The sequence below is a fragment of the Battus philenor genome, unplaced genomic scaffold, assembly GCF_028537555.1.
Source record: "Battus philenor isolate CCGP_79_NKW_IND1 unplaced genomic scaffold, ilBatPhil1.0.hap1 SCAF_2, whole genome shotgun sequence".
Classification (NCBI taxonomy): Eukaryota; Metazoa; Arthropoda; class Insecta; order Lepidoptera; family Papilionidae; genus Battus; species Battus philenor.
In genome coordinates this window covers 4,683,923-4,710,034 of record NW_027181682.1, presented here as the reverse complement: position 1 = coordinate 4,710,034, position 26,112 = coordinate 4,683,923, and the positions used below count along the sequence as shown (strand labels likewise).

The 26,112-nt window shown below is 31.9% G+C and overlaps 2 protein-coding genes across 2 annotated transcripts in view; both read left to right on the top strand.

The window, feature by feature from the left end:
• Positions 1 to 26,112, top strand: part of LOC137922426 (NADH dehydrogenase [ubiquinone] flavoprotein 1, mitochondrial-like) — a 486,084-nt gene that overhangs the window by 111,418 nt on the left and 348,554 nt on the right. The gene's annotated exons all lie outside the window — the stretch shown is intronic.
• Positions 1 to 26,112, top strand: part of LOC137921886 (uncharacterized) — a 127,458-nt gene that overhangs the window by 3,659 nt on the left and 97,687 nt on the right. Inside the window, exons 2-4 of the mRNA XM_068764669.1 lie at positions 9,472 to 9,597; positions 10,433 to 10,565; positions 18,799 to 19,273. Coding sequence (XP_068620770.1) covers positions 9,472 to 9,597; positions 10,433 to 10,565; positions 18,799 to 19,273 — 734 coding nt within the window. The remainder of the gene's footprint in view (positions 1 to 9,471; positions 9,598 to 10,432; positions 10,566 to 18,798; positions 19,274 to 26,112) is intronic.

Below are 26,112 nucleotides of genomic sequence, written 5' to 3'. Positions count from 1 at the left end.
TTATATTATTCTTTCTTATATATTTCATAAATGCAAGCGCAGCAATGGACTTGTTTCCACGAGGTCGACAGACGATCTAGTTGAGGTCGTCGAAAGACGAAGGATTCAGACCGTTGTCTCTCAAAGTGGTTTAAAAATTTATGGGGGAGGCCATCCAGCTATGGATCTCAACTGGGTCAGCGATTGAATTAATGATGTTTTATTGTTGATATTCATTTTTAAAGGTAATTTATTACTCCAAAGTATTTAGATTATATGAAGCAAAAGCGTACGCTAAACTCTTTGTATTTAAAAGCTGATAACATCGTAATAGTTTTAAAAAATCCTTTCTTAATTATTATGTATAACCTTTTATCAGAATATAAACTAAAAATTTAAGCACTTATAGAGCTATTTATTATTAACGCTTGAGCTCGCTTAAATGGTGCAACGGATTCTGAAGCGTTGACTAAATGTGTTAACACTTTAATTTACAAACACGTGTCTACACTTTTTCCCTCTTTTGCCGGTGGCTCAGTTGTTTGTTGTGTGATATTTAGAAATTTACTGTACGGGGTCGAACCTTGTGTTGGTCTGATATAAGCGCATAAGAGCATACCATTTTTTTTTTCGAGTCGATGTATTTTAAGTCGTATTAATTTGATAATTTATTACACCATTATGATTGTATCGTCATTGTCAAATGCCGGTTTGGCGTATTTGCTGTGATTGAGCTGAAGGGCTAGTTGGGAAGTTTCTTTATATCTTTACTACTGTTTTTTCACTTAACTTCACTTGTGCACTTTCAAAATTTTTTCTTTAACTAGGCCTCGTTTTGGGGACTTCCCGTTCTCCCTTACTACTGCAAAGCAGTTACTATTTGTACAATTAATTATTTTTTACTAAATATTATTACAGTCTTGCTTCTCTCTCATCCTTCTTAGTTTTTTTCATTCATTTCTCATTTTTTCCTTCACAATATCTTGCATTCTTTTTCTAACATTTCCTATCGCATATCATTAAAATTTTCTTTTATTTATGGCTGTTTATTTTTTCTTTTTATATTTATTTGCCTTACTTTAAAATAATTTTGTTTCCTTATTTCTAAAACAATTTGTTTTAATCGACTATACCTAACTTGGACGTCTATGGGCTGAAACAACAATCTTTTATATTAAATAAATAAAAATGTATCTATCTCACGTTTACTTCTTCAAACTAGTTTTATACATTACAGCTTAGAACATTTTACCACGTAATTTTATTGATTGATGACGTAATCGTTATTAAACTGTTTTACAAAAATGTATATTATTGCATCATAAGTTAGTGTAGTATTGAGTGTTTTTATTGGTATTAAAGTTGATGTTACTCGATAGATATGTTTTTATGTTAGACTGACAATGGTAACCTTTTTAAAAGGTATCTCGGGTTTGTCATCCTATGTCTGGACGCGTTGCGAATCCATTCATTTGTTCTCCGATCTCCCACGTTCGTGACAACCTTAGATATTATTAGTTTTGTCTAGCTAGACCAGCTATTGATGCAAATATAAAGATTTATGATCTGTTTTTATTGACTTCATAATGGTAGTCAAATCTTAGGTTGCTTGTATCTTTAAGGACACACAAAAAACATTTGAGTTTCTTATGGGCTTTTCTAAGATCAGAGTGCGTTTGTAACACTTTTAACTTTATGTTGAACGATGCCATTATAGACGAGCTCAATATTTTTCTATCTAATTGGGTTCTAGAATTTTTCATATGACGTCATATCAGTCATTATCATTAAAAATTTCAATCGCGAGACTTTTACTCCTGAACGTAGGCCTTCGCCATAAATTTACCATAGAGTCGGTTCGAATAGGCCTGCATCCAGGGCCATCTAACGACTTTTACGAGGTTGTTTGTCTACCTGGTGGTTGGAAGGCTTATGCTGCATATGCCAATCCGTGGTCTCAACTTTAGAGTCTTAACAACTCAGCGACTGATGTTTGCTATAAAGTTAATCTTTTAAACAGAACTGTAGGTATAACGAAATTTATTCCATAAGAAATTATTACAAACAAAAACAATAAATGTAACCAGCGGAGATGTAAAATAAATTTTCCTTCTTCTGGTTAGGTTGATATGTTTTATTGCGACATTTCATTGAACTAAACGTGACCGTAGAGTAAGGCCGTATTACATTTGCGGTTGCTCGTAAAGTATACGCTTGCAAAGCTCACATGCGTAATGTTATGGAAAAATTCGGAATTCATAAATAACCGCCAAAGAGTTTTTATGTAAATTGAATAATATTTACAGTTTTTTTATATGCATTCGCACAATTTTTTTAATTTCTGGGCAGTTTTAAACCGACTTAAAAAAAATAATTTAAAATTCGTAAATGGAACTCTTTATTAATCTTAACGTACATTACACCAGTTCATCATTTATTCTCACAAATTGGCGGCAACTTGAAAATTACATTTCTGGTTCTGTATTTTTAAAATTTTCATTTTGTGATTTTGTATGATTTACATTAGCGTTTCAGTCAGTAACAAATTCACGACTCGGGTGAGTTTTTAACGAAGCTCAAACGTATTTTAGTTCATTGATGCATGTGCATTACAATAAGAAATAAATTTTTCAGATATACTATAAGTATAATGTATATGTGTATAGTGTAACTAAGCAATAAATATGTTTTTGAAAGTAATAGTTGTTTATAACTAAATCATTAAATAAAATAAATACTCTGAACGTTTTACTTATTTGTTTTGACTGATTTACAGCGGCTTAGCTAAACTGTAATATTAAAAAAATGTTTCATATTTCTTGTATTTTGTAGATAATATCATAAACTTATTGCTGTAATTTTTTTGAAACTTTTTAATGAATACTAACATGTAATTTCGACAGTTATCACTCGATGTAAACCTTCACGGTCAAGGCTGCTTTTATAAACAAGCTCTCTGAATATTTGCTGAGTGGATGAAATATTTGTGTTATCAAATATTTTTATGACGAAACATGTCTATTAATTCCAGCCGTTTTTTTTGTATTTCTTACTTGAAGTCTATTTAGCTGACCATTACATTAGCTAGTATATAGTTTTACATATAAATTTAAATACAATATTGTTACTGCATAGTAAATCAACATTATTGTATCTAAAATTATCCTGCAAATCTATTAATTAAGTGAAAGTAAAGAAATAATAATGAAAATACTTAGGAAAATTTCGAGAGGATAAAATATACTCAAAAAAGATGCTTTTACGTCTAAAAACAACTATCCTATATATAGAGCATTTATTAAATTTTAATTAAATAAATTTCGAATAAATTTTTGTTATTGTTTCATTTTTATTGTACCATTTTTTATTCAATGTAGTTGTTTCGAGGCAAAGGTTATTTTCACTTATTGCCACAGAGTAACATGGGCATATATATAACTAAATTAATCTTTCCAATGCAACGCACGAATCGATATCCAATATCCGTTACACATCCGATATTGCATTGAAATTAACTGATCGTTTTGTGCAGATACGCTACAGCCAGCTGTTTTATTCAATTCGGACTCAAAAGGGGAGTTAGTAGTGAGCTACATGTTAATATAAAAAATACAATCTACTTTGTGTATATTAAAAATATAACAAAGTATATGTGTTTTTATTATATTAACATTGAGATAGCTAACTATGTATTGTTTATGTTCTATAAAGATAATTTCGTTTCACGCCGCCTTTATGTTTTTCCAAAGCGAGTTCGAATTACAGATAAGACAAGCTGTTTTTTTCAAGCTAGTGCAAGCTTAAATGAAATATGTTCGGAGTGCGCTCTTGATTCATTCACGTGTGTCCGTGGCAAGGTCTTAACTTTTTTAAGCGTAGTACATATTTATTATCGTTTCACCGTTGTGCTGTGTGCCTTGTTATTAGTCTTTGTTATTGCTAATAGCTTTTAATCAAATTGTTAACGATTTCATTAGTGCGACAGTACTTGTTTGTTTATATATAAAGTGAAGAAAAGTGAAGAAAAAGCTATGTGTGGAAACTAATAATGATTCCATAAGGTTTTAATATGCTATAAATTTTCCAAATTTATAAGATAGATAAGCTTTTCATTCACCCTTAAATGGGAGCACTATTTTTCGCCATTTTCACAATACTTTTGCGTCTTCGTAATTGGAACGTTAATAGCCAATAACTTGTATTCATTTAAAGCATTTTGTAGTTTGTTGGAGGTAAGTTCTTTGTTTATTCATAATTTAACACGTCTAGATGAATATTCGTCTGACGTCTAGTAACGCGTTAATTAAATTCTGGCCGTGCTCCGTCATAGCATCTTCTGTCTTTGTTTGGTGCAAACGTGAGAAATATATCGGTGTATTTTATACCATAAATTGACATGATATGCCAAGGTTTGATTTTCACTAAACTCGTGATTTTTAAATTAATATAGGCTACAACCATAAACTTTTGCCGACCACTTTAATATACATTTGCACTTTATTTAATTAATTATTCTTATAACATACTTACGTTTTGTGAGTTTATGTATCTTACTGTATACTTATGATCGTAATTATGATTTTTTTTTACTTACCATAGAAATAGTGCGTCTCCACTATAAAACCTTTAAAGGCAAACACATTTATCCTAATTCTCGAAGAAAGTCGAAGACCTTCAATAATTTTTCAGAATATTGTATTTAATGTTAAGCTATAGGTAATAAAAATATTTTATTTTTATTTTTTACCAACACTTTTTGTCCTAAGGCCTTAATAATTCTCGTAAAGATTTTTAAACCGATCGATTCATAAATAATAAAAAATAAATTAGTCAATAAGTCTTTGGTAAAATAAATTTAAAATTTCTGTATTCCTGTACTACCTTCATATCAACATAAATGTTTGTCGTTATTTTCCGTAAATCGCCTCAACAATTTCGATTATAGGAGATAAATGTTGTAAGGATAAAAATACATTCTTCATTAACAATAGCATGTTTAAGTCAGATTGTGAATTATAAGGATTATTTTAGAACTAGGCTACGGGCACGATTCTGCGATAGATATAGGATCAAGAAAAATCCACAAGGAGTCAAACAAGGAATGATAACCAAAATTTGCTGTTTTTACCATCTTTACATAAAGATTTAGAAGAGTATTATGGTAAAATATATGAATCGACTTTCCAGCCCATAGACACCCATTGCAAGGCATAGGCCTCTCCCAATGTTATCTATGTGGGGGATATCATCGCAACTCTTGGCAGGCAGATTGGCGATCGCAGTGTGGTATTATGGTACGCAGAGGAAGCTGCTGTTCATCCTCTGGAAACTTGTTTATGAGCACTGGCAATCTAATATATGTAACGAAGAAAGTGTCAATTATATAAGATTGTATCTCGGAATCGAACCTGTTTTTGAACCTACGATCGCAAGTCTCCATCCTCCACCGCTTGGCCACTACATCTCAAAATATATGAATAAGTGATAAAAATATACATTGTAAATCAGTTATTTGGAAATAGTCAACAAAAGTAAACATTTATATTAGGACACATACAAATGTAACAGTCGAAACGTCTATAAAAATATAAACGGTACCAAATGTTTAGTGCGCAATAAATAACGCGGCATTGCTCTGTGGGAACATCGCAGTAGGGCAAGGGGACATACAGGACGCTTATCCACGTGGCACGACAACCTACATCGCTGTTTAATATTTTTATAGCGTTTCGATAACATTTATCGATATCGATATTAAAACTTTTTAGTGGTGCTCTACTAAATTTATTTTTTATTTATAACTGTCATTGATTATGTTAGTAAGTGTTAAAAATTTTAAAGGTTGAATGTATTGCTCGTTTGTGAGCAACCTATTTCCAACCCCCTTGTACAAAGTAATCACTCTGAAATATATAACATTCATTTTTTTTCTAATGGAATATGATAAGCCAATAAATTCTGGCATTGTAAAGTCTGCAGAGATAGTGAACAATAATTAAATTGAGCTAGATACTCAATTAGAATTTCGAAAACGCTTTTGCTTCCTTCATATTATCATTACGTTATATATTATTTATAAAACCATCCATTTTAAATGTGGTCTACTATATATATATTAATTAATTTAAAGCATACGAACTAAACATTAAACCTTTTAAAACTTCCATACCTATAACACAATCACCGTGTATTTTTTTGGTTTATAAACAGCGAAAAACATAATTAGCTTCTTTTGTAATGACCTTGTAATAATTGTAATGTGATAAGGTGAAAGCTGTCAAACACCGTATGTGCGAAACATCGATAGCATTGTAAAGTCGCTTTTGCGCGATTCTCAGTTCGTTATAAAACATGTAATAAAATATTGTTTACGCTTTAAAATTACGATGACGTGATTAATATGATGATTTTCCTTGTTTAAATATCGATAGACGTAATAAATTATATAGTTCCGCAAACACATAAAAATTGAAATAAAGTAAACATATACAAACTACAAAACATCTTCTCGTCCTACGTAGAAACGTAAGACGTTCACTCAATGGAAAGACCTGTTTAAAGTCGACTGAAGAAGCTGAATACCGCTTCCAACAGGTATAATAAATCTATGGTGGAAAAGTAGTTGAAATGGTGATGTCGATCTAATAGTTCTTTGTTATTTATGAGGAGTGGTGGTGAATATTCACATATAGCGCGAATTAATCGAGTGTTGGACGACTAATGGATAGTAATCCTTGATCTACCCGATATGACCTATCATCATCATCGACATTTCAGCTATAGACGTCCACTGCTGAACATAGGTCTTCTCTATTGATCACCAATAGGACCGCTTAGGGGCGCCCAGCATCCAGCTTCTTCACCCAGCGTCTATTAGCTCTTCACGCAATGTGTTCTACCCAATGCCACTTCGATTTGCTAATCTGGTGGGATAGGTCGGGAGACTTAACCACACGTAATAGGGAAACAAATGTTAACGTGTAAAGTTCTATAAGATTTAACCAACATTTTAATAGACGGGTCATATATAAGGTATAAAAGATCGAAATCATTCTTTTTGAAAAAATATTACTTTGTAAAATATAACTTCGAAATAATAATTTCAATATTTGTACTAAAAATATATAAAATAAATAAGTACTTTTAAGAAAGATTAAAGAAATATTAAGATTTTATTGGTTTTTGTAATGGGCGTCTCGCGTGTTTACCCTCGATTCCTTATTTTAACAGAATTAATCAGGTCAAAAACGACGAAAATATCTTACACTACATCAAAAAACCTACCTTTACTTAAAAAAATAATAGATTTATATTATTAAACATTTGTTCGGCTTATTAAATTACCAAAGCCAAGTTGTTTATTAAGAACTTGTGAAAAAGATCTATTGGTTTATGTTTTGACTTCCAAACAAAGAGAAATATTCGCACGTTTTCCAACATTGTCATATGAAAACTTTATAGCATAACAAATACGAAAGTATTGTCATTGAATATTTATACAAACAATCCAAAAATATGCGACAACACTGATTCTTCAGTTTGTTTAGTAAATATAATTCGAAATTTGATCAAATGACGTATATAATAAAAGTTTTTTTTTATTTTTATAAAATACATGTAATGTTATCGTCATTTTAGTCCAGAGACACCACTGCAAGACACTGGGAGGATACCGATCGCTATATCATGGTATGCAAAGGACGCTGTTGCCTCCGGTAACTTGTTTGTGAGCAGCGACAACCATATAAAATTAACGCACAAAGTGTAAATTATATATAAGACTGTATTTTGAGAATCGAATCCGTGACCTACGATCGCAAGTCTCAGTTTTTACCGCTCGGCTACCACTGTTCATTGATGTAATAATGCAGTAAAGATCAAATATAGTAAAAGATGGCTATCAGTATAACAGGAGTCTTAAAGATTATTTAAGGTCAATATAGAGAAAAGTTTTCGAAATAAAAAAATTAGATACCCACCGTATTGTTCTAAATTTTTATGAACCTAATTAAATTATTTAAAAATGATTATTACGAATGTAATGATGTATTACAAGCAGAGTTAGTTTTAGGTATTAAGACTAGCTTGTTATACCTTTCTTTAGGTTCCCTAATAATCGTACAAATAATCATAAAATAGATTTTAATTTGAGTTCCTTAAATAAATATTAGAACATAAATGAGATACCCTAAACCGTTCATTATTTTTTTAAAGCGAATTCCAATCAAAAATTTAAACGATAGGAGAGCTAAGGCCTCTGACGTAGCTCTAAGAATTGGTCGTCTAAAGTGACAGTTGACGAGGTACATCGCACGTGCAACCGATTGCCCTTGGGGCCAAAAGGTTGGGTAGAGGTGGCGTAGGTATGACCCCCATTGGATGGAACAACGGCGATCGCAGGGTGAGGAACTATGTCTTGTGGTTAGCGTCTATTGGCTGATATGATGATGATAAAAGCTTGTAAATTAATTGCTCTGACTAATGTATAAAAGAAGTAACTGCGAAGAATAAAAAAAAATCTGACTATTTATCCACGTCACTTCTTAAACGTTAATAAAGGCGTGATTATTTCAGAGAGAATACCACATGGTAGCGGTTTTTGTGAGACTTCTCCGTTTCTTTTTTCGCAGCATTGAATAATAAATAAATATTTTTTTCAGGAAGCTTTCAATATTTGAGATACAACTGTGATCCATATCATTATTTAAATTATTATCTGTAATTTTAATAATAATTAAAAAAAAGGTTTCTAGTTAAAACTAAATACAAAATAATGCTACATCTTTGAATAAATAAATAATATAAATAGTCATGGTTATTTGCCATTCATACTCTTGTGTAGATGTATCCAGTGGTGACAGAAAGTACTTTCGTACTCATCACGCGTGACCACAATTAACGTTATTACTACTGTTACGTAGCCTGTTCCATGCACTAGCCGCTCGACATCGTAAGATTCATTCATCAAACATTGGGTGTACATTCCGTAAAGGAGCTTTGATAGGCTGTTAATAAGACATGTCAATCTTATGGGTGATCGATAGCAACAATTATTTCTGCCTTGTACTCTTCCTTGTACCGCTAAACTCTGACGTTGTTTGACGACGTACTTTTTATGAAAACTTCTATATAAAGCTATGAAGGGGTGAATATGTAGCTCATTTCACAGCAAAAAACTTTATAGTTTTTACACCTATCTTCAGTAATCAAGTCATTTAAAAACGTTGCATTGTTTTTTTCTATAGGAATGCGACGAGCCTATAACTTTTGGCACAAAAGTCTGCAGGAACAGATAGTGAATAATAAATTAAATATATGGTAATTCGATAATTATAATTACTTTATTTATTATTTCGGAAATCTTTGATTTTGAGTAGGGCGTAGCATATATTGATTGACAGCATAAGAGTTATACTTTCACCCCTTTAATATTTTTACACCAATAACCAATTATACTATATAAATATAGATTTGTGTAAATCTTGTAATCAGGTATATAAAGGAATAGACCTCCGTGAAGCAGATCGTCTACAAACGTGTTCGAACTATCAAAGATTCAGAACGAAAATTACAATGCCGTACGACCGTGCTCCACTAACAGCGGCGCTTAATGAAGAGGTATTACTTCCCAAAGAGGTAGTCTTTTTATTGGTCTGTGTGTTTTAAATCCCTGAGAGCTGTAACAATAGTTTGGTACCATAAACTGCTGTTGAATTTTAATTAAGCTTGTAAAAAAGATATACAGGTTGTTTGTTTGTAGATGTAAAAGCGTTAAAAGGTTGAATGTATAGCTGTCAATTAATGTATGGTACACTTTATCTAAATACATGTTTTCAGAAATAATAAATAACATAATGATAAATAAGAAAGAGCGTTTTCAAAATGCGGTTTACTGCATATTAAAATTAATTATCGTTTACTGCATATCCCTGCAGACTTTGTACTGCTTATAGTTATTGGTCTCTAGCATTTCCATAAAGTTTTACACTGGGTTAACCTTTATTTAGGGTTATTGGAGATATTTGTTCACACCTTAGCTTTAAAGATTTTTTCTGACAAATGAGCTATATATGTAACCCTTTTTAAGCTTTTACTGCTAAATCCAATCAGCTTGTATAAATGACTGTTTCATTGCGTAATGTGTATGGAAATAATGAATACAGATATTACGACTTCCAATGAAAAGTCGATCGATGTAATTTGGATTTTCCAAATCTAGCCGCTACGACCTGCTACGGAATGCACCGTTGCCTAGAGGAAATTTAGTATCGCGTGAGCTTTCGTGGAAAGTGGACGTGTCGCTTGTTCTGCGAACACGCTCGCGTATTTGCTTTCGCTGACCACCTGTAATCCAATTATTTACAAAATAACAATGACAAGTCAACGGCCCGACTAATGTAACTGGGGCGAGTGATATGTAATGAATATGTGGCTGATAGTGTTCCCGGTTTAGCGTTGGGTTTCGGTGGAAAATGTGGCTGCAGGTAGTGAATTCGGAAAAATGTTGAGAGACTGGCTCCCACGGTGGACACGCGCCGGGATTATTTTTTTCATTTTCTACGTGATTGTCGTTAATGGAATCATAGGTAAAATAAAATCATTAATTTACAGGAAATATATTAAAAAATAACACCATTACAGTATTTTTCGTATAAATAAATAAAACAAAAATAAAATGAAGCGTACGGCAATATACATAATTTAATACTATATTAATTTCTACGTCATTTATGCAGAGCCATCCGAGGATCTAAACGAGGTCATGTTTTCTATGGATGGACGTCCTACTCTGCACATGGCGGTCTGTGGTCTCCACTCCAGAACCTTAAGGCTCCAGCGGCTATTTGTTGCGCGTGATTGCCTTTCCACTGCCACTTCAAATTGTAAATCCGGGGCAATGTCGATCTCAAAAAAAAAAATCCTGAGCATATATCGAAAAATAAAGAAAAATTTGTTTGTATTCAATATAATTTTTATTTGGTTTAAATAAATAAAATATATTCCAAATTCAATGAGATGCCATGAAAAAGGTTATTTATCTTTTTTTATTGAGCTGCGCATTATAAATATTACAATTACGAGAATAATTCAACCTAAAACTCTGTGTATCTTGAAGAAATTGAAACCTTGATTTGAAATAAGAGATAATTACGTAATGTTTTAGTATTTTTAAAACCATTATATGAGTGAGTATGTCTATTGATACAATACACGAAAACTATTTTGATTACAAAGAAATTTGAAATCGAAAACAGTATTAACAAGCTGTTATGATTATTAATCCCTGTGCCCTTCAACATGTCCCTCTGCAAAATTCGAATCGAACATGTGAATAATTATTTTCAATTTCGCAACAAGGGGTTACATTTTTTATTAAAGCATAAACGAACAGACGGTGCGACATTTTGCTGTAAGAATCTAATAGAAAGTTAGCGAGCTTCGCCTATTGTTCGGACTTAAAATAGTTTTGTAACAGATGGGTCGCTTCGATCGGTACTTGACAACCTGTAACTATAACATCTAAACTATTTTAACAGAACGAATCTAATCTCTCTTAATAGTTTAAACGGTGGAGTAAATCTACAGGATGATTTACTATAGGCATAAAAGCTTTAAAGGAATCGCTTTAATGAGCAATTAATTAGTCACTGAAAAGCTTATACAACTATTTTGAAACACATAGGATGTAAATAAAAAAATGAAGTCATTGCTCTGAAATATATTACATTGATTTAATTTTTCTATTGGAATATGACAAGCTAATAACTTCAGGCAGTACAAAGTATGCAGGGGCAGGTAGTAAACAATAATTAAATTTAATTTTTGTTTAATGTTAACCCAGCGGTAGAGGACTGAGACTTGCGTTCGTAGGTCACGGGTTCAATTCCCGCTATGCAATCTTGTAAAATTCACAGTTTTTGCATTAATTATATATGGTTGCAACTACTCAGAAACAAGTTTCCCGAGGATGAGCTACAATGTCCTTTGTGTGCCATATTACCATACTTCAATCGCCAAACCGCGTGCAAGCTGTCCTATGCTCTGTAGTGGGCGTTTGTAAAGAATTTATTTTAATTCGCATCATGGAAACGACTCGTACCCATTACGTTACTATCTATGAAACCATTGACTTTTTTAGGGATATTTTAGATAGATTATCACACATTAATTGACAGTAAATGAATTCACCCTTTTAAAACTTTTATATATCTAACCAGCATTTACAGAAAGTATAAGTCTATTTTTAATAATAAATAATCGAATCATTAGCAATAAATTATATAATTCATAAAATATAATTAGAACAAAAATCTTACCATAGTGCTAAGGATTTTTTAAAGTGCTAACAGGAACGGCAAGCGTAGCGTAAGACGTCTGCGTACAAGGTGTATAGATACAGAGCTTGTTAAGTTGTTTGGAAACCGCTGGTTGCAGACAGACTCTGAAAGGTCTAATTGGAAAATTACAATAAAATTTTCTTTAAATATTAATCTTCTGGTAGTTTCGAATAAGTATAAGGTCGGCAGTGAAGTTCGAAGTGGCAGTAGATGGGGCAGACGCCGGCGTCCACAAGCTGGCGGACGCCACGCGGGGCTTATACCTGAATCTCCCACGCTGCGCTTGTTCCCGGCTTCCACTCCAGAATCTTTAGGTCGCAACAATCATGAGCTCTGCGGCTATACGTCCTCCTCATGCCACTTTAACTTGCCAAGTGTACTTAGAGTACTTAGTAATTAATTGTTCAATTACTATATTAATGACGTATGTGAAACTGTTCACAAAAAAAAAAAAAAACAAATGTTTTCGCATTTACAACAGGTCACGTTTGAAACCTTAGTATCCTATTTTTAAGTCAAGGATGATATTATAAAGGAATTTTATTTTATATTATTTTTTATCAAATTGAGCTCTACAGATAATATATTACATGTTAGTTTTAAATGAATAATTTTAAATGAACAAATTACTTTTTTTGGGATGGATCTATACTGTATTAGGTGCTTAGTGTAAACCTCTTTTATATAACTTAACTTAAAGGCTCCTATGGAAACGTGGGCACACTTACGTCATATGCATTATAAACAAATTTGAGATATTTTATTGAAATATCTCTTGTATATCTGTGATATTAGTCGGAAATTTGTTAATTTTTATTACTGATCGGAACTTTTATAAAATAAAAGAAAATACTTTAAATGCATGTACCATGAGAATGCGATAAAATGTTCCACAGGACATTTTCCATTCGCTTTTCCACTATCTCGCATGCAGTTTCCTGCGGAGCCGACACTGTCGCAACGACAACAGAAAGGAAGTTTACATACATATATATAGTATGTTTGTCTTTCTTTTTAGTCGTTTCATCGCAGACGACGCTGCGGTGTGGCGAGATGAGCGATAGCTTACAGCATCCTACAGATACTAAGTGTAATGGAAGGCGTCTTCTCCTCAGATTTATTTTGTAAAATAAATCATGGAACGAATTTGTTGTAACATTATATTTTATAAATTGAGTTTTATCTAGAAACATGGTGATGATTTATAGGCATTTCCTGCCTATAAGTCATTAGTTCGCTGAATTGACAGTAGATTTTGAATCAATAACAGTTATAACTTGTGAACTCTAAAAGATGAACGCCAGAAGAGCTCAATTCTATTGTATATTATCTTTACGTGTAATTCTCATTTTAAATTCTTTATCACATTATTCTAAATTCAAAAATCGTGTAATAATTCTTCGTTCTATAATATAGGATAATCTCTTTTTATAATTTCGTTTGATCAACTTTTTAAATTTATAGAAAGATTACTTATTTTTTTTTAAATAACTTCGTTACTACATGGACGATATACTCCTTATTCCAAATTTCCGTTTCGACTTTGCATAATAGGAGATAATATATCTACATATACACAACTAAACTTGGAATAGATAATATATTAACGAAATTAATAAATATTGTTTGCTTCGCTTCTACCACAAATTATAGATATTTTATTAAACAACTTTTTTAATTTCGTATATAATTATTTCAGTTATATTTGTTGCCATGTTTTGTTATTCTATTATACGTTGAAAACAGCGTGATTGGTTATAGGTGTTACACAGATAGTAAATCGTTGTCTGAATGGTAGTATACCCTATCCAAAAGTCAATGGTCTCAGAAATAATTGATAACGTTAAGATAAAATAGTAATTTTAAAATCAATCATTATTTTTTCTTCCTATTATGTACTGGCAGAGGTTACCGACCTATTATTGCATTCTTTATTAATTAGTTTCATTATTGACATTTAATAAAAGGTAATTGAAAATAGATGTGAAAACTTTATAGCCTTCTGCTGACAAATGAGCTATACATTCACATACCTAAATTATTATAAAAAATTGGATGCAAAAGTCAATGTATGTTGTTCGTTTTGGTTGGTTGACAAATAGGCAGGTGGAAAGCACTTCTCTCCCTCGCTGTTGAGTGCATTTGAATTGTCTACATTGGAGGCCATTCGAAAATGTCAACGCGAGTGTCGAAACGCCGTTAAGTGACGTTTGGGGTCGAAAGGTGTAGAGGGAAGCTTAGTGAGTGTGGATTTGATATGTACACCTTAGAGATTTGAGACAAAGATTTTTGATATCAAAATAAATTTGAAAACTTGAAGTAAGAGAAAATATAATCTCGACTTTAAATTTTGTTCAGAAATCAATTAAGAGAGGTTTGTTATGATCTATAATGATCGTTATTTATAAGTAAAAATTTATTCGATATATAGTTCAACTCAAAAGAAAATGAAATACCTATATTATATACACATACATTATATTTCATGTTAAATATGTAAAAACATTTGTAAAAACAAAGCCGAATTCTCAGATCGAAGTTCATATAAAGAGATACATTTAAATTTTAATTATTACCTTTATTTTATCAATAATAGATCTTTTGAAATACAAGATCATATAAAAATTATGGAGTTCCTTACATTGCTTGTAATAAAGAAACTTTTCACCATAACGATATCCGTAATCATCTTTGTAAGTTATTCTTCTGTCATTTTGTCAATTTGAATGGTTTACGTTCAAAGTTTTTTCCTTATTACTTGGTTACAAACATTGAGCCAAGTTCGGAATTCCGTATATCAAAAACTAAAACAAACACTAGCAGTGGTAGGCCAGCGGTAGAAGTAGATCGCGGGTTCGATTCACACTTTATGTATAATTATTTAAGATTGCCAATGCTCACAAAGAAGTGTCCAGAGGATGGACAGCAGTGTTCTTTGCATGCCATAATGTCACACTATGATCGTCAACCTGTCTGTCAAGTAGGGATTATGGTATATCTTCCCATACATGCTTTGGGGGAGGCGTATGTCTTGTTGTGTGCGTCATTGGACTGAAACGAAGACACACAGAAGTGGACTTATGATTACTTTTACAGCATTTTTATTTATGTGCTGTCTATCTGTTCATTAATTGTAACGTGAGGTGAAAGGCGAGGGTAACAGGGTAACATTTATGATATTGATTTATAGATATATCCATTGCTTGTAGGTAACGAGTTCTTTGTATGTCTACATCATAAATGTAAAAGCACAATGATATTTGGCGCCATATGTAAAATTTAAAGTAAGTTTATATTATAACATTACTTTTGTGCCACCCGTTACATACATCGAATGGATTGGTAATATGTGATAAACAGATAGAATTTGTGATAAGAAATGTTTTCGTACATGATTAAATTGTTCATTAATATTTATCTAAAATTAAAAAATTACTATAAAAAAAACATATTTTTAGTTGGTTGTTTCCTTTTCACCCTTTGTGCGCAATAGTATAGTTAAATAGTTATAAAAGTCGCACCGAATTAACACTTAATGGAGTAATTTATTTATTTTACGGTTATCCAATAGATTAAACTTTATCTTTATATAAATATATAAATAGTAATATCTCGATTCACAAGTTTGTGCACAATATTTATTGGCGTTGTGCGCAAAATTAAACTTTAGTACTATAATTATGATGGAAACAAGAGAAAGAAAATAAATAAAATTATAACACCAATTAAACATAAAATTTAAAAAGTGTCCTAATAAATATAACTTATAAACTAGCTGAAACAATTGTTGAATAAATCACATCAAAATGATACATGGTCTGAATGCTTATAAATAGTTGAACAAAAGTGGCCGACAGTCCATGAGCAAGTTAAAGTGACGGTAAGTAGACTGCTTCCTACCATTTCTATATGAAACCTTGGCATATATCTAGCAGTGTAATTGCTAGTAGATGACTGAGAAAGTATGATAATTTAATTATTTTCTTTAAGAAAGAAGACAAGTTTTTATAATATGAATATATTATTATTATCATTATGAATATCATAAATCAGGGCTTTCAGTACATGTCAAAAGGTTATCGATGACCACTATTATCAGAGACTTATTACTTGGCAAGTGACTAAATGTATTGATGGATCGGATTTTTTCGTGAAGTCACACCGCCCTAAAGTTCGACAAAAAGCACCGATTTGTCGCTACCCCATATTTAGTATCGTAATGAAGACGCCTGCTCCGGGATAAAACGTACAAATCCCCTAAAGCATCGAGCAAATCTATTTCGTCCCTTGTTGTAAGATTAATTGACGTATATTGCACTTTAATACACTCATTTAACGTCCACATTCCTTTAATGAATTCGAACTGCTAATACTGGGATTAGAAAAGGTCGCCCAGTGTTAGCTGATCTTTGATATTTGCCGCGTTCTTCGTTATTTGTTAAGAGTGTCTGGGTATTCACAGAAGCGGGATAGATCTGTAATATTTGGTGAGCTCCTACAAATAAGTGGCGCTTTGGATGGTTTCCATAGCAACGTTGATTTGGGTTTAAAATGCATCGGGGTCAATTAGAGCAGGAAAAGTTGTGTATAAAGTTATAAGATAGAAAGGGACAGTTTAATGAAGGGTTGAAAATGAAGTGCACACTTGCATACAATTGTATTAGCTTATAATTTTATTAAGATCACGATAGTTTTTTTTCCTTTTCGAAGGTGATTTTTTTTAGTCTATAGACGTATAATACGTAAATAAATATATATGCGAAAAATAGCCGGTTCTATAACTAGCATCTTGTAAACGGAGTAAAACACTTTATTAAATTTGCGAAAATATTTTCGAAAAATATACATATAGCTTACACTTCTAACGCATCTTTTGGACAAGTTCAACGATCCCGATTTATGAACATACACTATTTGTTAGATAAAGCCTAAATGAAAACAAAATAATCAAAAAACATATAAATATTTTATCAAATAACATTCCCTTTTCGTCAAATTATTTTCAACAAGTGTTTTGAATTTAATAAATGTTAGTTTATTAATGTTTTGCGGAATTTTAATCCAAATATCTGATTCTTCATCATTGTCGACGGTCTGAGTTTGCTCAATACTTTATTAGATTTTATTAGCCGCCTACGTGATCGGCTGAACCACATTGCAACTAAAATAGTTCCGCATTCAATATTTATCGTCCATAAAAAAAACAGCTCGCGTACCTTTCATTAGATCTGTGTCAATTATCATAAAGCTTAGAATACATCGAGTGTATCGAGGTTACGTTGATATTTTATGTTTATAAAAATCATTTATGCCCTAAAAATAAATTCAATTTAGAAATTATTTTTATTTTATTTTAGTGTAAAATGAAAATACGTGTCCTTCTTCTTTTTCTCTTTAGCTGGTAGACGCACTGCACGGCACCTGCCTCGGTTTTGCGCAGCCTGCGAACTATTTTGTTGGACCACTTTTTCTTGGTATCGGAGGGAAAGTTTCTGGATGGACGCAAGATACCTTCCCCTCAGGGAGAAGGCCTGGCTTATGTGGGATTTCTACCCACTAAAACCAGCTCTGTGATCGTCCTGTATTAGGAATTCCTATAACTCCATTGGTAGCTTTTTTATAACCTTCGCGCTGTGCTACTTTCGATAACGTGGGTGTTCGCTATTCTAGCTACTCCTGAATCCTTCGTAGGGCTATAATGATAGTGCAAGAAAACTTTTGAATCAAATATAAAGTTATCTGACATGATACAGCAGAGAATTTTGAATATCTAAAGTAACTTCTCTCTGAAGATCCTTTCAAGAAGGCTCTTTCAGCTCGTGCTGATAAATAATTTATTTTATCGGATATGAAAGTTAAGATCATTTATGTGGACGCTTCGTTAAGTAATTGTGCGCATGGGACAAGAAAGAATCCTTGGTAATGGTTGCAATTTGCAACGCATTCGGCATAATCAATCAAAGAATCTAAGGCGATGTATATTATAGTCTTAGGTTTACAGCATATCGTTTTCTTTCACCCTTTTTTGATGGTAATTTTTATGTTTATTGTAAATAGAACTAAAACTTAACCTATATTCATAAGTTGCGATCTTTAAGTGTTATTTACATGTTATTGCATATTCTATATCACTTAAGTATTTAATTTATTATATCACAGTTTATAGCAACGAAACACATATAGAGCTTATTTGAAAATATCGTATATATAATATACGATAAGCCTCTTACAAAATGATGCTTCTTATACTTTGAAATTTAGAATACTGTACGGCTCGCATATGCGATATTGTCTCGCCAGTCTAAAACTTTCGTAACTTTTTACAATAAAATGCAATGATACTGTTCCACTATTGTTAACTTTGCGAATTTTTTCGTCAAAAAGTCGTTTTTGAAATAAAGGTATTATTTTTGAATTATTACTTTTTATGTATTTATTTGCCATTAATAATTTCAAAATCACACGTTTTTTTTTGTTACAGAAATTGTTGAGGAACAGCGGTGCCATGATCAAAAAATCCGGTTAACATGTCGGGATTTGGACGCACACATCGCAATACTCGAAGCTTGGTACACATCCATTGGAGATTACCACCGTCACTCGAACGTATCTCGAACGCACGAGAACCTTAAAGCCGAGAATGATACGGAATTAGATCGAGTATATGTTTACGCCAGTCCCTTGCATAACGGCATTTATGAATTAATAAATAATACAGCCTTTGAAAATATAACTGATTCGGATTACAGTGGTAGTGTTGCTAGTGATGTAAAGTTTACAAACGATAGTTTTCGTATTAATAACACTGTTGAACAGTTGATGGAATTTGTGAATGTCAGTGATATGTGCAGTGTGATTGAATATTCAAGGAGATATGTCAGTTGGGAAGGTGGAAAAAGATTTCGACCTGTGATCAGAGGATCGTCGATTAATTTGCTTCCACCGTTAAAAAATCGGTGAGTAGTAGTTTTTACATATGGTTTCAATAAAACTGAACCGCCTGTCACATAATTAGGAAAACGATGAATTTTCCAAATCGCATTTATTCATGTAAATCGTCGATTTATCCATTTATTCATATTATTATTCATTTAGTATAATTTGCGTTGTTCACTTGTGTATGCCACTAGAAGAATGCCAGAGAAACCAATTTGTAAATAGAATCATATTTAGCTGCCTTATTGAATTTTTAAACTTATAGCTACAAGGATTCCAAACGCACCCTTATTTGAGGAGAAATCATAACAAACCCAGACGGTTTTATTGCGATTATGTTCTATAGCCTTGTGCGATTTTAAATAGGGCTATGTCATAAATAGAGATATAGATTCATTCGAATCAATAGAAGCGTGATTTATTGAACATTTTATCTTTGCAAACGAACCTGTATAGTAAATTCTGAAACATAATAATTATGTTAACTTTGATGAGCGTTCATAAACAGAATTATTTAAATTTTAATCAACGCGACGCTTTATTAAAACTGACACATTTCACTTTCCACTTCATTTTACATTAATAGCTACAATATGTATCCCGACGGTAGAATCGGAGCGCTCGGCGATTACATTTAAATATTTCATTCGTAGCTCAGCTTGTTGAGCGTACTTTCTGTTGGATTACTATACATTTATACATTTTTAATATGCACGAGATTTAAAATATTAAAAAAACTGATGACCTATCATCCTGATAATCAGCCCAGTGTTACGTATATCATACAGTCCTATGCTCTCTTTACTAACCTTCGGCTGCTGTTCTCGAACTGTCGGCATATTTGGAAGGAAAGCGTAATACAAATCTTTATCTCATTTATATACTCGAATCTTAAGACTTTTCTAATAATGACAATTTAAGCCAGTTATCCGCCAGTTTAGTATGTAGAAAATATGAACTCGGTAGAAGTTCGAAGTTCATGATAACGCGTAAGTTATAACAGTAACACTGTTAAACGACCTATAGTCCGTTCGCGTTAAGATTGTCCTCTGGTCTAGCGCCTTCCCGTATTATGACCTAGTTACAAACCTCTATTAGAAAGCCAATCTCACATTGCGAGATGAGTTTAAACGCGATGGCTACGAACAATTTATTAGTACATACCAAGCTTGGTTAGGCCGACGGACAATGTTGATTCACCGCGTTATTAACACAAATGGACTGTAAGCTAGTGATACCTTTTATTAAAATTCTTCAATGCTCGACAAAAATCATTTCTAAGAGAGAGGTTGCCCGCTTCTACGGGCAACGTGTGAATTAATAAAACTCGTGTATTTTTCGAAATACTATCCCATTTTGTTTGTTTTCCTTCACCATTTATATTAGAACTATGGTATGATTAATACAGAGAGGCTCCTCCGAGGAATTGAGTTATTGCGCGTCGTGCCCAAGAGACGTGTTTTGCATTGACGTAAGTGGCGTGACTAGGCCGACAGATAATTATGACTAACTAGATTATAAATAATAAAATATTAATTAATACAACGTTTTATCGCAGTCTCCAAGAGGTGTTATATATTTAGATTTAATTCTTTTGACCTCTATTTGTAATTAATAAAATAGCAGTAAAAATCTATTTGTAATTAAAAAAATAGCAGTATTAAAATAGCAGCAGATATTTTAGTAATGGGACGTTTAAATGAATACCACCTCGATGTCCATTTCCACAGTCAAATTACTTTGAGTTTAATTTAAATGAATGCACTTAACATATCCTTATAAAAACAATAACTTAAAGCGTTATTAATAGTTAATTAGTATAAGTATATATACACCATTGAGAGTGGTAGTCCAGCGGTAAGGAATGAGACTTGCGATCGTTTGTCACGGGTTGGATTCCAGGATACAATTTTATATTATTGACACTTTGTGCATTAATTATCGCGGGCGATCATGGTATATCTCGTAGATAACTTTGGGGCCTATTCCTTCTAAAATCTATGGACTGTAATGGATACGACGACGACGATATTCCGAAAACAAATATAATTCGCAAACTTTATTGTTTGTACTATATTCGAATTTGAAAAACGAAAGTTAAATTAATTATTTTACATAAAGAATTTGATTAATTGGTAATATTTAATTTTAATATGTATACGAAATTATTTACCAAATTTATATCATATTTCTACCGAATTGAATTGATGATGCTGTAAAAATTATAGTATCGTGATTATGATCTGACGTGAGAAAAATATATAATTCACAATGTTTACAAACAAAGTTCTAAATTATTATCGCCTATAAAGAGAACAGTTCACAACAGAGATGTCGTGAAATACAATGGGTTATGAATATAGTGGTTGTTTTGAGTAGTGTCATGGGTTTTATGTCAATAAAATTGTTAAAAATATTGATGTGTTTGTTATTTCGAATCAAACTGCGTGCTGAATGGGATATGATAGGAACACGTAGATTACTTGAGGTAACGTAATTTTCTTATTTAAGTTAAATACATATTCATGCAGATAGGCATTTACATATGCTTTTGAATCGTAGATTTTTTTAACATTATAAACAACGCTGATTTGTTAAGAAAAAGTCAACAGTCGCTCTTTTAAATTAAGTTTAACAATTTTTCAAGCGTACATTATAATATCAATCACGTAAAAGATTTTTAAGATATTGATTCTTATTCCTTAGAAAAACTGACTAGACACAAATATTTTCCTTTTACATCAGACTTTATTGTATACGTCGTCATGGCCGTGTTGTGATATCGCTTGATTGTTAAAAAACAATTGTCCAATGAACACTCGAAGATGATGGCTCGAAAAAAATGATGACTCGAAGAAAGATCGATATTATTGAGAAACAAATAAAGAGAAATAAATTTTAAATAATTAAAGATATGCTGTCACGATTCGGAAAAATTAGTTATTTATTACCAGTAATTGGATAAGTCTTTTTCGCGAGTTATTTCCTTGTTAACGTCGTCATATATTACATGTTTTTGCGTGTTCGATGAACTTTTCGGATTAGATTTACATTTAGAAGTAGAGTATAGGAAATATTATGGGTAATCCTTGATATTTTTGAATTTTGAAATTTTTATATTTTTATAGAGAGTATTGTTTATGAGTCTACTGATGTCTGGATTTTATTACATAAACCCCAGGATGTACAAAAATATCTTCATAAACACACGAAGTTAGGTAAGCTGTTTAGATTCCATGTAAAGGAAAAGTTGCACAACATTCATTCCTTCTTAAATTAGATCAACACACCGTGTTGCATTACTGAAAGATTCAATTTACACGTGAAAGTTATACCAAATTTTAGAACAAACGTGTTATAAATCTATCAACAGTTCATTTTTTTTTTCATTTATCTACGCATCTAATTAGCTTTATATAGTTTGTACATATAGCCGTGTCTCGTTCGACTGTCAGCTTGCCAAGGAGGTCCAAACAGTAAATAAAACCTCCTTTCATTTAATGAATACAATTCAACTCTAAAGTTTCGTAGTAAATTATTATATTAATAGTTCATTGGCCTTTATTAACAATACGACTTCTCTAATCAATGTTTAATTACCTTAACGTATCTCGTAATGTCGCTGCGACGTAACGATTCAATGCGCTCAATTTACTGTCACAATGCACTCAATGTTAATTAATTATTCATTACTTGACAATTCACTTTACATACTAATTGGGCGTGAACAGCTTTTGAGTTCAATTTCGTCACTTCATCGCTAGGTTACATAATTATCTAATTACGCAACTCCCAACATTTTAAATTTAAATGGAAAATTAAAATGAAATTAAAAAATATCATCTCAAAAGAAGAATACCACTAGTGTCTAATTTCAAAGAAGCTAGAATTAAAATGAGTTCACCTGTAATTCAACAATTAAAAGCTAAGATTAGTTACAGACACGTCTCGATCTAAGAACTAACAGTTATTTTGATCCCTTTCACAAAAATACCTTACAATATAAAGTGTCTTTAATATTTTTTTATTTGTTAAACTTTTTAAATTTATTTAATAAATATTTTCGGAGCTGTTATGCGGTTAATTTTTCTAAAATAACAGCGACTACAGTTATCTAGAATGGAGTTACTCGAAATAGAGCTATCATAAAATAACAACTCTTTCATATAATCTTGTCATATCACTTTTTTGATTAATAACTGGATTAAAAAATTTAGAAAGATATTATTGAAAAAATTCAACTTCATTTAATTTTTTATCGCTTTTTCTTTTTGACTGTACACGCCAAATACTGAACGTAACATAATTATTGATTACTCCCTATTGGTGAGAAATTTGTGGATATCAACAGACTGTTATTTTTCGATTAATGATATCTTCATATTTTTACCCATAACTACATACACTGGCACAATTAGGGGAATAGAAAAAAAAGGTAAGTTTTTTTAAAGTTTTTTGTAAATCTTGAGAACTAGTTTTTATTAATTTCACACTTTTCAAGTGCGGTGACTGGTTTTGTCGGTGTGTCAGTGTTTTTGTTTTGTTTGGTTCTTTAAACAATTTTCTGACATCGAGTGTTCTAATTGATTCTGATGAGAACTTTGTTGGATGCTGTGTGTGGTGACTGCGTTTCATTTAACTGTTTGCTTTCAATAATGCATATTGTTCTGATACAAAATGAGTGATTCACCAGCAACTTCAGTGGCTAGGGCAGTAACCATGATCGAGGAGGGGTATCTACAGTTCAGTCGTTCGTGCATTGGGTGTATCGACATTGATGGTTTATAGCGTTGAACGATGCTACAGGACAACCGAATCTTACCTGCGGAGGCGAGAGCAAGTCTACCCGTGACGTAGGTGATAATTTTAGGGTACCTATTCACTATGTGAGCAGCATGAGGCCGCGTGTTATCGTGTATAAAAATGGAATCATTGCGCAGCGCATATATATTTTAATGAAATATTGTAGAAACTTAATAATTAATTAACATTTAGATTACGGAGTTAATTAAAATAAATGTTTATGTTTAGTCTAACTTATTTGTCATTTGCGAGGCCGTCACGACCGCAGTGTTGCGGCGGGTGTCCAGTGTCTGGTGACCGGAGTGTACGTTTCGTTTTTGCTTGCGAAATACTCTCCTATTGTTATTTCCTTATGTAAAATGATTTAAATTTTTATGACAAATGGAGTACGTTAAGGTTAAAACTACACGAGTATATCTACCGAAAGAGTTACAGGCTATCGGAAAAGGCATTATTCATTTTTTTATATTTGGTAGAGAGACCAGCTGAGCATTGATCTGGTTGTGTATATCAATGATGTACACGTCTCATGGGCACACAACAGCGTGTGCTTAATTCCTTGGAGGAGGCTTTCTGTGTCAATTACACTATAGTTCTAATGTTTAAAATCGGTGAAGGAAAACCATAGGGAAACCGGGTTAAAAATCCGAAATTGATGATATATTCATCAAAGCACACTGCACTCGTATAGAACGTAACATGTAATCTATCTTAGAGGTGGCTTATACTGAAAAAGTATTAACGTCAAGTTGATGGCAATAAATTAATTTCAGTTCGTAGTCAGTGCACACGAAAAAACACTTCGCTCCTCGAGCAATCGTTTACTTAGATGCCCCCTCATAGTACCGACTTTACTTACTTCTTCATTATACAATCTATTCTTCTCTGGAACGCGCTTCCCCTTGATTTTAAGATGATCAGGAATCGTTGCGCATTTAAAGTGAAGGTTCGAAAGCTATTGCTTGACAAGCTGATGTAATCATCACGATAATTCAATTTTATAATTTATTATATTTATATAAATAGTATATGTAGATATTTAAATATATATATTATGGTATATTTAGATATAAGTATAGTGAGTAGCTACCGTTAATATATTTAAATAAGGTGTTTTTATGTGATTATTATCCCTCTCTATTTGTCTATACTTATTTATTTTATTTCTTTTACTGATTACTATTATTAATTTATCTCTGCACCGCCTAACGGTTAATTGGTGGAGAAATAAATAAATAAATAAATGTGAAAATAAGTAAAGACGTGGTTGGTAGGTTTTTGTACATTGTATATCATTCTTGTGAATCGTAATAAATAAGTAAAATAACATAAATTATAAATTGCAGATTTAAACGTGTTGATATCTACAATTAAGACTTTATCATCTGTTTATTTTATTAATAGAAAATTTAGTATAATTCATTTCTAATTAACCGTTATTTTCGAAAGTATGACTTACTGTGAACTTGACTTTTTAATTATAATAAATTAAGATTATTATACTAGACTGGCAGACAAGGATGATTCATTGTATTTATAACGCGAACGGACTGTAATAATTTTTCTATGTTGGTACGTTAATGTGCGGCGGTGCTTCTACTCTCGACGGTTTTATGTAAAATGTAAGTAATAATTTGATAAAATATTTCTTTTTATTAACTGCTAAATTTTGTAAAAATAATTGTAATTTTATGTGAGCAGCGATAACATTAATCAGTGTTCTAATCGCACGTTGTACTATATGTACGGAATAATTGATTATTATTTTGATCTATTTATGTATATTTCTTTACTTTTTGTGACTTATTATGGTAATTCACATTCGCTTAGTATTTACATTAGTTGAGCGTTTCTAAATCGTTTCAGAGATTTGCTTGTGAATTATATATTTTTTTACTTTTACTATTAAGAACTTAGTACATACACAGAAACGTATTCTCTTACTCTGAACCTCACCGGGAAGTTTGCGAACGTCGATCAACAAGCTATGGAGAGGGGTATGCACGGAATTTTTCTACGAGATTAAATCAGGAATAAGAAGATCCGTAGACAAACG